Source organism: Babylonia areolata, chromosome 12, assembly GCF_041734735.1.
Source record: "Babylonia areolata isolate BAREFJ2019XMU chromosome 12, ASM4173473v1, whole genome shotgun sequence".
In the NCBI taxonomy this organism is placed as follows: domain Eukaryota; kingdom Metazoa; phylum Mollusca; class Gastropoda; order Neogastropoda; family Buccinidae; genus Babylonia; species Babylonia areolata.
In genome coordinates this window covers 13,611,549-13,624,697 of record NC_134887.1, presented here as the reverse complement: position 1 = coordinate 13,624,697, position 13,149 = coordinate 13,611,549, and the positions used below count along the sequence as shown (strand labels likewise).

The following is a 13,149-nucleotide window of genomic DNA, read 5'->3' as shown; positions in this document are numbered from 1 at the left end:
GACGATACGAATGACAGCAGCATTCAGACACAAACATTTTTGCATCCAGTAGTTGTGTTGTGTTGTGTTGTGTTGTACTGTGTTGTGTTGTGCTGTGCTGTGCTGTGCTGTGTTGTGTTGTGTTGTGTTGTGCTGTGCTGTGTTGTGTTGTGCTGTGCTGTGTTGTGTTGTGTTGTGCTGTGCTGTGTTGTTGTGTTGTGCTGTGCTGTGCTGTGCTGTGCTGTGCTGTGTTGTGCTGTGCTGTGCTGTGCTGTACTGTACTGTATTGCAATGATATGTCACAGTCACTAACGAGCAGTTGTGTTGTGTTGTGTTGTGTTGTGCTGTGCTGTGCTGTGCTGTGCTGTGTTGCTGTGTTGTTGTGTTGTGTTGTGTTGTGCTGTGCTGTGCTGTGCTGTGTTGTGCTGTGCTGTGCTGTGTTGTGCTGTGTTGTGTTGTGTTGTGCTGTGTTGTGTTGTGTTGTACTGTGTTGTGTTGTGTTGTGTTGTGTTGTGCTGTGTTGTACTGTGTTGTGTTGTGCTGTGTTGTGTTGTGTTGTGCTGTGCTGTGCTGTGCTGTACTGTATTGCAATGATATGTCACAGTCACTAACGAGCAGGTGTGTTGTGTTGTACTGTACTGTATTGCAATATGTCCCAGTCATTGACAAGCAGTTGTGTTGTGTTGTGTTGTGTTGTGTTGTACTGTATTGCAATATGTCCCAGTCATTGACAAGCAGTTGTGTTGTGTTGTGTTGTGTTGTACTGTACTGTATTGCAATGATATGTCCCAGTCACTGACAAGCAGTTGTGTTGTGTTGTATTGTGTTGTGTTGTGTTGTGTTGTACTGTATTGCAATATGTCCCAGTCATTGACAAGCAGTTGTGTTGTGTTGTGTTGTGTTGTACTGTACTGTATTGCAATATGTCACAGTCATTGACAAGCAGTTGTGTTGTGTTGTATTGTGTTGTGTTGTGTTGTACTGTATTGCAATATGTCCCAGTCATTGACAAGCAGTTGTGTTGTGTTGTATTGTGTTGTGTTGTGTTGTACTGTACTGTATTGCAATATGTCCCAGTCATTGACAAGCAGTTGTGTTGTGTTGTATTGTGTTGTGTTGTGTTGTGTTGTGTTGTACTGTACTGTATTGCAATATGTCCCAGTCATTGACAAGCAGTTGTGTTGTGTTGTGTTGTGTTGTGTTGTACTGTACTGTATTGCAATGATATGTCCCAGTCATTGACAATCAGTTGTGTTGTGTTGTGTTGTGTTGTATTGTGTTGTGTTGTACTGTACTGTATTGCAATATGTCCCAGTCATTGACAAGCAGTTGTGTTGTGTTGTATTGTGTTGTATTGTGTTGTACTGTACTGTATTGCAATATGTCACAGTCATTGACAAGCAGTTGTGTTGTGTTGTGTTGTGTTGTACTGTACTGTATTGCAATGATATGTCCCAGTCACTGACAAGCAGTTGTGTTGTGTTGTATTGTGTTGTGTTGTGTTGTGTTGTGTTGTACTGTATTGCAATATGTCCCAGTCATTGACAAGCAGTTGTGTTGTGTTGTGTTGTATTGTGTTGTGTTGTACTGTACTGTATTGCAATATGTCCCAGTCATTGACAAGCCGTTGTGTTGTGTTGTATTGTGTTGTATTGTGTTGTGTTGTGTTGTACTGTACTGCAATATGTCCCAGTCATTGACAAGCAGTTGTGTTGTGTTGTATTGTGTTGTGTTGTGTTGTGTTGTGTTGCAATATGTCACAGTCATTGACAAGCAGTTGTGTTGTGTTGTGTTGTGTTGTGTTGTGTTGTGTTGTACTGTACTGTATTGCAATGATATGTCCCAGTCATTGACAGGCAGTTGTGTTGTGCTGTGTTGTATTGTGTTGTGTTGTGTTGTGTTGTGTTGTACTGTATTGCAATATGTCCCAGTCATTGACAAGCAGTTGTGTTGTGTTGTATTGTGTTCTGTTGTACTGTACTGTATTGCAATATGTCCCAGTCATTGACAAGCAGTTGTGTTGTGTTGTGTTGTGTTGTGTTGTGTTGTGTTGTGTTGTATTGCAATATGTCCCAGTCATTGACAAGCAGTTGTGTTGTGCTGTGTTGTGTTGCATTGTGTTGTGTTGTACTGTACTGTATTGCAATATGTCCCAGTCATTGACAAGCAGTTGTGTTGTGTTGTGTTGTGTTGTATTGTGTTGTGTTGTGTTGTACTGTACTGTATTGCAATATGTCCCAGTCATTGACAAGCAGTTGTGTTGTGTTGTATTGTGTTGTGTTGTGTTGTGTTGTGTTGTACTGTATTGCAATATGTCCCAGTCATTGACAAGCAGTTGTGTTGTGTTGTATTGTGTTGTATTGTGTTGTGTTGTACTGTACTGTATTGCAATATGTCCCAGTCATTGACAAGCAGTTGTGTTGTGTTGTGTTGTGTTGTGTTGTATTGTGTTGTGTTGTGTTGTGTTGTACTGTACTGTATTGCAATATGTCACAGTCATTGACAAGCAGTTGTGTTGTGTTGTGTTGTACTGTACTGTATTGCAATATGTCACAGTCATTGACAAGCAGTTGTGTTGTGTTGTGTTTGTTGTGTTGTGTTGTGTTGTACTGTATTGCAATATGTCCCAGTCATTGACAAGCAGTTGTGTTGTGTTGTGTTGTGTTGTGTTGTACTGTACTGTATTGCAATATGTCCCAGTCATTGACAAGCAGTTGTGTTGTGTTGTGTTGTGTTGTGTTGTGTTGTGTTGTACTGTACTGTATTGCAATATGTCCCAGTCATTGACAAGCAGTTGTGTTGTGTTGTATTGTGTTGTATTGTGTTGTGTTGTGTTGTGTTGTACTGTATTGCAATATGTCCCAGTCATTGACAAGCAGTTGTGTTGTGTTGTGTTGTGTTGTGTTGTGTTGTACTGTACTGTACTGTATTGCAATATGTCACAGTCATTGACAAGCAGTTGTGTTGTGTTGTGTTGTGTTGTACTGTACTGTATTGCAATATGTCACAGTCATTGACAAGCAGTTGTGTTGTGTTGTGTTGTGTTGTGTTGTACTGTACTGTATTGCAATATGTCACAGTCATTGACAAGCAGATGTGTTGTGTTGTGTTGTGTTGTGTTGTATTTCAATGCATCGAATTGCATTGCATCGCAATGCACTGTATTTGTGTCATACATTCTCCGTGTAAAATTCGGGCTGCTCTCCCTGTGGAGAGCTCGTAGCTGAAGCGCAGCGCCACCATTTTTTTTCTGCTTGCAAAGGGTATTTGCTCCCTGATCAATGTGGGTTTTTCAACAGAATTTTGCCAGGTTCAATCCTGTTGTTGCTGCGGGTTCTTTTACGTGCGCTAAGAGCATGCATGCTACACACGGGACACAGCGGTTTATCGTCTCATTCGAATTACTAGTGCGGTCCATCAGAGGGGGAGGAAACTACTGGTGAGCGTGGGGTTCGAATCCGTGCGCTCAGTTCCTCTCGATTTCCTAAGCGGACGCGTTTCTACTGGACCACCATCCCACTTATGTGTCATGGGCTGACGACCAAAAACGGTGTGGGTCACACTGCGTTCTCATCCCCGGAGTCATCGATGTCTCTGTCGTTGGCGATGGACTTCCATGAAGATGCAAGGATGGGACACACCAAGATCTTCGGCGTCGCGGCAGACTCATGTGGGACTCTCACTGGAGGGACGTGGCGGCGGTCTTCACTCTTGGGGAGGGGGGACGCTCACTCATTCTGACTCCGTGACTGAGCGATTATTGTCGCTATCATAGGGGGCTTAGTATGTGGTGTCCTGGCTGATCTGTTATTGACGTCATCATAGGGGGCTTAGTATGTAATGTCCTGGCTGAGCTATTACTGACGTCATCATAGGGGGCTTAGTATGTGGTGTCCTGGCTGAGCTATTATTGACGTCATCATAGGGGGCTTAGTATGTGGTGTCCTGGCTGAGCTATTATTGACGTCATCATAGGGGGCTCAGTATGTGGTGTCCTGGCTGAGCTATTATTGACGTCATCATAGGGGGCTCAGTATGTGGTGTCCTGGCTGAGCTATTATTGACGTCATCATAGGGGGCTCAGTATGTGGTGTCCTGGCTGATCTGATTGACGTCATCATAGGGGGCTTAGTATGTGGTGTCCTGGCTGAGCTATTATTGACGTCATCATAGGGGGCTTAGTATGTGGTGTCCTGGCTGAGCTATTATTGACGTCATCATAGGGGGCTTAGTATGTGGTGTCCTGGCTGAGCTATTATTGACGTCATCATAGGGTGCTTAGTATGTGGTGTCCTGGCTGAGCTATTATTGTCGTCATCGTACGGGGGCTTAGTAGGTGGTGTTCTAAGTACGTTAACTAAGAACATGCACTACTGAGCACCACTGAGGTGACTCAGCATGGTACAGGGTATCCAGAAGTGTGTGGCTTCCTGGCGGGCCAAACTGCTGATGCTGGTACTGCGACATACAAACCCGGGTGTGGACATGTGTGGTGCTGGACTCGAAATGAGCGGCGTGGGAGTAATGCTACTGAAACGTCGCAGATGACGGGGCAGAAGAAGAAGAAGAATGGGGCACACAGTCCAGCATTGGCCACTTCATTAACTCTCTCCATACGAACGGCGAAATAGACGACGTTAACAGCGTTTCACCCCAGTTACCATCATCAAAATATTGCAAGCAGAAGGCTCTTATACTGAAGACGTGAATGTTGACAAAGAATACCACAATTCTGACGACGGAAGCTAAAGGTTGGGTCATTCAGACACCCACTGGACATCCGAGGGGTCTGTGTAGAGGAGAAGAGAGGACTGGCCGTACTGAGTGAGTTAATGCTCTTTGGTGCATGTGTCAGCTGATTCTCTCGCATCATCGGTGTGTGTCTGCATGTTTTACATTTATTTGCTTATTTCTCATAATTATTGTCTTTTTATTTTATCATCATTATTATTATTACCATAATTATGATGATGATGATGATGATGATTTTCAACATTATCATTATTATTATTATCGTCGTTATTTTGTTTCTTCTTCTTTTTTTTTCTTTTTTCTCAAGGCCTGACTAAGCGCGTTGGGTTACGCTGCTGGTAAGGCATCTGCTTGGCAGATGTTGTGTAGCGTATATGGATTTGTCCGAACGCAGTGACGCCTCCTTGAGCTACTGATACTGATACTCTCTGGCATCTGGATGACGCCGGGATGATATAGACAGTCAGCTGTGAAAAAGAACATGGAGTATGATCCTGGTCGTGCAGTCTGAAGCCATAGGTCGCTTTTTTTTTCTTTTTCTTTTTTCTCAAGGCCTGACTAAGCGCGTTGGGTTACGCTGCTGGTCAGGCATCTACTTGGCAGATGTGTTGTTGCGTATATGGATTTTTCCGAACGCAGTAACGCCTCCTTGAGCTACTGAAACTGAAACTGAAACTGAGGCGTGAACAAGAAAGACGCCACAGAAACAAACTGAAGCCACTGACGAAACACTTGTCTCTTTTTCTTGATTTAAAACTTCAACACTTCTGCCACACATGATTATCGGTTATTATCAATATAACGGTAACTAACGGTATACACTGACGACTGTACAGAAGAACAGATGAGAGAATGAATGAATGAATGAAGGACGGGCGCAATAGCCGAGTGGTTAAGGTTTTGGACTTTCAATCTCAGGATCCCGGGTTCGAATCTCGGTAACGGCGACTGGTGGGTAAAGGGTGGAGATTTTTCAGATCCCCCAGATCAACATGTGCAGACCTGCTTAGTGCCTGAACCCCCTTCGTTTGTATACGCAAGCCGAAGATCAAATACCAACGTTCAAGATCATGAAATCCATGTTAGCGTTCGGTGGGTTATGGAAACAAGAACATATCCATATCATCACCATCATATATGAATGCATGAATGAATGAATGAATGGATGGATGGATGGATGGATGAATGAATGAATGATGCCTCACCTTGCAGCTGGATTTCCGTGGTAGGGGCACTGAACTGTCCGTCCCGATGCTCTCCCTTACCTCCCAACAGAGTCATCGTTCTTCCTGAAACACGCAAATCAAGATTGATTACAGTGTATGAAATCTTCCATGCCCCAAAAGGCGTCAAATGTTAATTGAATCTTGAAGCTTGTATCGTGTGTGTGTGTGTGTGTGTGTGTGTGTGTGTGTGTGTGTGTGTGTGTGTGTGTGTGTGTGTGCGTGCGTGTGAATGAGTGAGTGAGTGAACGAACGAACGAACGAACATTTTTATTCAATAAAGGCCGTGGCCCCTCATGAAGGGGATCAGCGTATACAAATTGTTACATTCCAGAACAATGTGGAACAGAAAACATTTAACTACAATTCTAGCAATGCACATGCATACACAAAAAGCACAATTAATCACATATCAAACTGCGGATTTTGAATGCCTTATACAAGTATATAGCGAACTGTTTTACAATGGTTTCATTTGTTGATGACATTTGCAAGGAAAGTCGAAACAGAGATGGATTTCTATGATATTTTTGTGGAATTAACTGCAGCCTAAGGTCATTTAGTGAGTGAGTGTGTGTATGTGTGTGTGTGTGCGCGTGCGTGCGTGCGTGCCTGCGTGCATGTGTGTGTGTGTTTCAGCAGAAATATGGAGTAAAGACACATTTTTTATCATTACTCTTCAGCTAATCATTAGCAGGCCTGACAAGCTTTCCACAAAGATAAACGGCTGCCTGTTGCTGCTTGCTATCTTATATGCTTATTTCCTTTGTACATGAACCATCGTCTTACAGAACACTCGATGGAAGGGAACCGCTTTTCCTTTTGCCCATGCCTCCTTTGTGCAGGAAAAAAATTTAATGGGTGGGTGAAAGTACAGCATGATATTTTGACGTTCGTTCTGGGGGAAAAAGAGTTAAAGTACTTTGTTTACACCATGACATATTTTGACGTTCGTTCTGGGGGAAAGGGTGAAAGTACTTTGTTTACAGCATGACATATTTTGACGTTCGTTCTGGGGAAAAAAGAGTTAAAGCATTTTGTTTACAGCATGACATATTAATTTTGACGTTCGTTCTGGGGGAAAAAAGGGTTAAAATACTTTCTTTACAGCATGACATATTTTGACGTTCGTTCTGGGCCATGGGGGAAAGGGGTGAACGTACTTTGTTTACAGCATGACATATTTTGACGTTCGTTCTGGGTGAAAAGGTTGAACGTACTTTGTCTACAGCATGACATATTTTGACGTTCGTTCTGGGGGAAAGGGTGAACGTTCTTTGTTTACAACATGACGTGTTTTGACGTTCGTTCTGGGTGAAAAAGGTGAACGTACTTTGTTTACACCATGACATATTTTGACGTTCCTTCTGGGGAAAAAAGGGTGAAAGTACTTTGTTTACAGCATGACATATTTTGACTTTCGTTCTGGGGGAAAGGGTGAACGTACTTTGTTTACACCATGACATATTTTGACGTTCGTTCTGGGGGAAAAAGGGTGAACGTACTTTGTTTACACCATGACATATTTTGACGTTCGTTCTGGGGGAAAGGGTGAACGTTCTTTGTTTACACCATGACATATTTTGACGTTCGTTCTGGGTGAAAAAGGTGAACGTACTTTGTTTACACCATGACATATTTTGACGTTCGTTCTGGGTGAAAAAGGTGAACGTAATTTGTTTACACCATGACATATTTTGACGTTCGTTCTGGGTGAAAAAGGTGAACGTAATTTGTTTACACCATGACATATTTTGACGTTCGTTCTGGGGGAAAAGGGTGAACGTACTTTGTTTACACCATGACATATTTTGATGTTCGTTCTGGAGGGAGTGGGGTGGGTGGTGGTGGTGAAAGTACTTTGTTTACAGCATGACATATTTTGACGTTCTTTCCGAGGGGAAAAAAGAGTTAATGCACTCTGTTTACACCATTACATATTTTGACGTTCGTTCGGGGGGAAGGTTAATGCTTTTTGTTCACACCATATTTTGAAGTTCGTTTTTTTTTTGTTGTTGTTGTTGTTGTTGTTGTTTTTTGTTTTTTTTTGGGGGAGAGTTAATGCTCTTTGTTTACACCATGACGTATTTTGACTTTCGCTCTTAAGGAAAACAAGAGAGCTAAAGACCTGTATTTATTGATATGATTATTAAAAAAGAAAAAGAAAAAAAAAGATATTCTGCATCATCGCGTTAGCGCTTGAAACTTTAAATAGTAGTAGTAGCAGTAGTAGTAGTAGTAGTTGTTGTTGTTGTAGTGGTAGAACCAATCTTCTGGGAATGTGGGTTGATATCAAATTCTAGTGAACTTAAAACGCAGGCCCCAAGAAGTTCGGGTTTTTTTTTGTTTTGTTTTTTTTTTCTGGCATCAAAATCTTTCAGTGGTTTGAAACTGTTCAAATTTTCTTCGGATGTGACCACTGCGACAAATGCTTTGCACTGACGCTCGGATGGGCTTTAAAGGTGAGGAGAATTTAGTCGCCAGTTTTCCTTTCCTACCTTCTGTTCTGAATACAATCTCCTGATTTGAACCCAGCGCCAAAGGCGTTCTAATGACATGTGTTTGTCTTGAAAATCAGTAGAATGTTGTCGCCACTCTTCCTTCCTGCTTTCTTTTTTCTTTCTTTCTTTTTTCCCCCTGTCTTTTCTTGTTTTCAACACTTGATTACCTTCAGAAAATAAATTTCATTTGATTGTCTGTCTCTGTCTCTCTGTCTTTGTCTCTGTCTGTCTCCGTCTGTCTGTTTGTTTGTATGTTTGTTTGTTTCTCTCTCTCTCTCTCTCTCTCTCTCTCTCTCTCTCTCCTTCCTCTCTCCTTTTCTTTTATTTTGTTGTTTGTTTTGCTTCTTCCTGTTTTCCTGCTTTTAAATAATGATGTTTCCGGATGCCAAATGCGATCTATTGACTGAAATCCGTTTTGAAAATAAGCAGAATCGGATGCATTATCCCTTTTCTTTCTTTCTTTCTTTCTTTCTTTTCTTTTCTTTTCTTTCTTTCTGTCGCTCTTTCTTCCTTTCTTTCTTCTTCATGGAATATGTTTTCTTGAGTTCAACCAGCGCAAATTGAGTATCAATGATTCTCGATTCTGCCGAAAGTTTAAAATTGTTGGACACCAACAATATTTTACTCCTTATGAATTCATTCAGCGTAGTTGAATTCTACACCAGCTGCGTCATAGTCCTATTGATTTTCGAATCTGCCTTAAAAGTGTGCTTTATACGTCAACAATGTTTTTCTCTCTAAAATACGGTCCAAAGATTTGAACCCCCGGCATTCTGGATGGTATCTGTCTCAAAACTACGGTCACGCCGCCAACCTTTCTCTTTAAAATGTGTTCCAAGAATTTGAACTTCTTGCCAATTGCTTTCTCAGTGGGTCTGGCATCTAAGAACTTTTCATACGCAAACATAGTTTTTCTCCTTAAAACAAACGAATCAACCCGTTCCATGGTTTTGAATTCTAAGCCAAATGCAGTTCCACTGACTTTTGGAATCCGCATTAAATCAAATCTGATTAACCCTTTCGCTGCCAAACTCGGGTTTATGCAGCAGCTAGGCAGAGGACCCATGTCACTGAAGGGTGACCAGATCATGGGTCTGTTATCCATGAACCTACTGCTTTTTATGTTCGGTGGTAGGATAAGGGAGAATCCCCAGCTATTTCTAGACACCGTATTTCTGTGTTTATGGCACAAGGGAATTTTGCACTGACTGGCGGTGAAGGGTTAAGGCGTTTTCACAAGTTTTGAACTCAAACGCAACAAATGCGTTCCATTGACTGTGGAACCTGTCTTGAAAAGCCGAGGGCTTTAAATGACTGCATTGTTTTCTCCTCTAACCAGTCTGTAGCTGTGAGATGCGCCGGCAGTGGGGCTGAAAGAATGGCAGAATAAAGGGACGGCTTCTGTAATTGATGAGACAAAAACTCCCTTCACGTCTCATCCCTCGCTTACTGGAATTGATTATCCGGTTCTAACCAAGATACAGACCAGATTTGCTTTGCCACACAGGTCCACGTCTCTGTCTGCCTGTCTTCTGTCTGTCTCTCTCCCTCCTCCAAATCTCTCTCTCTCTCTCTCACTGTTTTCCGCTCCCCCCCCCCCTCCCCCCACACACACACATGTCTCTCTGACCAAAGCTTATGAAAACATTTTCGTTCGTTCGTCTTCTCTCTCTCTCTCTCTCTCTCTCTCTCTCTCTCTCTCTCTCTCTCTATTTATCTTACCGTTGTGAGTTTGACTTTATTTTTCATCATTATTATTTTTGCCCAGACAGCCAGGTGCAAACAAGCACATAGTGCTTATTCCTTTACCCTCGTTCGTTCTTTCGTTCTCTCTCTCCCTCTGTGTGTGTGTGTGTGTGTGTGTGTGTGTGTGTGTGTGTGTGTGTGTGTGTGTGTGTGTGTGTCCTTCTCCCACTCTCTTCATAGTTTGTAGCTCTCTCTATCCCCATACTTGCTTGGTAGTTCTGAGTGCTTTCTGTGCCTCTCTCTTTCTGTTTCTCTCTCTCTCTCTTTTTTTCTCTCTCTCTTTCTCCCTCTGTGCTTCTCTCTGCCTCTGTCTCGATCTCCCTCATCTTCTCTCTCTCTCTCTCTCTCTCTCTCTCTCTCTCTATCTATCTATCTATCTGTCTCCCTCATCTTCTCTCTCTCTCTCTCTCTCTCTCTCTCTCTTAAATGATAATAATAATCTGTATGGTTCAGCTGAATGAACATCGGATGAAGACAGTCTTGCAATCATGTCCAAAAACTTACAACAACCTTGGCATCCTATGACCATAAAATCTAACCGCACTTTTTGGGAGGGGTGGGGGGTTGGGGTGGGGAGTAGGTGGTTACAGGCTTAGAAGTTCGTGACCACATTATTTTTCTACCCGAAACAGAGATAAACTTTTCGGGATTCGTTGGAGACAAAAAACAACAACAACAAACAAACAAAAAAGTTATCGGACAAGGGCAATACAATGGCAACGTTATAAACCAAATGACGATGACGAGTACGACGAAAAAGAATGAAGAGATGAGGAAGAAATAAACTGAATATGAAGATGAAAATTGTGTGTGTGTGTGTGTGTGTGTGTGTGTGTGTGTGTGTGTGTGTGTGTGTGTGTGTGTGTGTGTGTGTGTGTGTGTGTGAGGGAGAGAGAGAGAGCATACGCGTGTGTGTGTCAATCTCGACCGCAGGTCGTTAAAATTCAGTATATTTCTTTCAATGGAAACTACTCTGACGCTCCTAAAAGAAGAAACGAAACGAGAAAAGGAAATGCCAATGCTAATACTGCAATGACAAAAAAAACACCGTCAACCTCGTTAGAGCGATATTGACATTCAAAAGCCATTACACAAACTGGATTTTTTTCTCTTTGAATGAAACTGTAACGTTACTTACTAACTACGTCTAACTTACCAAGCGACGTGTGTGTGTGTGTGTGTGTGTGTGTGTGCGTGTGTGAGAGAGAGGGAGAGAGAGATTGAGTGAGTGAGTGTGTGTGTGTGTGTGTGTGTGTGTGTGTGTGTGTGTGTGTGTGTGTGTGTGTGTGTGTGTGTGTGAGTGTGCGTACGCGCGCGCGCGCACGCGCGTGTGTGTTTGAGTGAGTGTGTATGTGTGTGTGAGTGCGCGCGTGTGTGTGTTGATCTTGCAGTCTCACTCAGCCATAGCTTAAACAACAATACGGAGCAGAAGAAGAAGCAGAAGGACACAGAACTAAGGAGGGATGAGGAGGACAAACCGAAGAAGAAGAGGAAAAAGAAGGTTCTGCGATGTTGCATGGGCGATCATAATCTCCCACGTCAAGTACCTCTGTAAACGCCTAGAATCCAAACCTGGCTGTACTTAATTAACAAAATTCAGCAGCTCCATTCGCAAACAGATATGCACATGCATCTGACAACAAATGCAGTTAATTATGGTGAAGGAGGGAAGAGGGGGGGAAGGGGTCAGGGTTTGGGGGGGGGGGGGGGAGCAAAGAGTAAGCAGGGTGATGAGTTATTCTGGGAATGTTCCAGATTCAGCAGTAGGAGGGTGGGTGGGTAGGGGGTTAGGTTGTCCCCAAAATATAACTCATGTTGATGATTTTTCTGGGTTACTTTCAGGTACAGAACAACTCGTTTTTGCAACGTTGCATTGTTCCTGTACGTTGTGATCAAAGCTGAACAAAGTGCTGAATCCATCTGATGTTTTAACCAAAGCGAACACTTCTTTTTCTTGAGAAAAAGAGAAATGAAATGCACTGATGGGTGGCGTTCTGCTCTCCCTGGGGAGAGCAGCCCACATTTCACACAGAGAAATCTGTATGGACAAAAAAGAGCAATACAATACAATACAAGGCAAGACAATAATTTTATGTGGTATAATCCCCTTGTTCTTTCGGAAGTGTACTTAGAAACAGTACTCTGAATTGTGAATTACTTGCAGGAATTACTGAAAAGATCCTTGTTTGTTTTTCTCTTATTTTCAAACGAGAGGAGATCTTCCGATTTAGTATGCCTTCTCTTTAGAACGAGATAAAATGTAGAAGGGGGGGATAGATAATAAAGATAGAAGTTAATTTCAATTCATCCTCGTGGATATATGTGCAGATAAAAACGTCTCACGTTCATTCTAGGGAATGCAGAAAATTAAGAGAGACGAATCTCGTAATTTCTCAAAGGAAAACGAGTTATAACCTTCAAAGACACGGGGTATTATTTTCTTTTGGAAATCGGGGTATTATTTTCTTTTGGAAATCCACTTTCCTTGAAACATACACAGATATTGCCTCAATGTAATTCAAACGTATTGTAATCATATAACCCCACCCCTTAACCCTCCCACCTTTTATCTTTCTTCTCTCCCATTACCTTTGGCAGATTTTCAAGAGAAAATTAGAAAGTTGGGGAGGGGGGCAGGTGTGAGGGAGGGGGTTAGGAGGGCAGAGGGGGGAAGGTGGGGAACGGAATGTGAATCGCTTTGAGCAATGTTTCTGAGAAAAAGAAAGAACCCACTGTATATAAATTACGTTCATTCTTCTTCTTCTCAGCCTCCTCCTCCTCCTCCTCCTCCTCCTTCTTCTTCTTCTTTATACAAATGAGGATCTTTTCAGTAACTCCTCTAGGTAATTCACAATTCAGGGTACTGTTTCTAAGTAACTTCCGAAAGAACAAGGGGTTTTTACCATATAAAATCATTGTATTGTATTGTATTGTATTGTATAATCCCA

General features: G+C 42.3%; 1 protein-coding gene across 1 annotated transcript in view; it reads right to left on the bottom strand.

The window, feature by feature from the left end:
- The window catches only part of LOC143288069 (sodium-dependent dopamine transporter-like), a 78,839-nt gene extending 72,825 nt beyond the window's left edge, over window positions 1–6,014 (bottom strand). Inside the window, exon 1 of the mRNA XM_076596339.1 lies at window positions 5,937–6,014. Coding sequence (XP_076452454.1) covers window positions 5,937–6,012 — 76 coding nt within the window. The 5' untranslated portion in view covers window positions 6,013–6,014. The remainder of the gene's footprint in view (window positions 1–5,936) is intronic.
- Window positions 6,015–13,149: the final 7,135 nt, after the last annotated feature.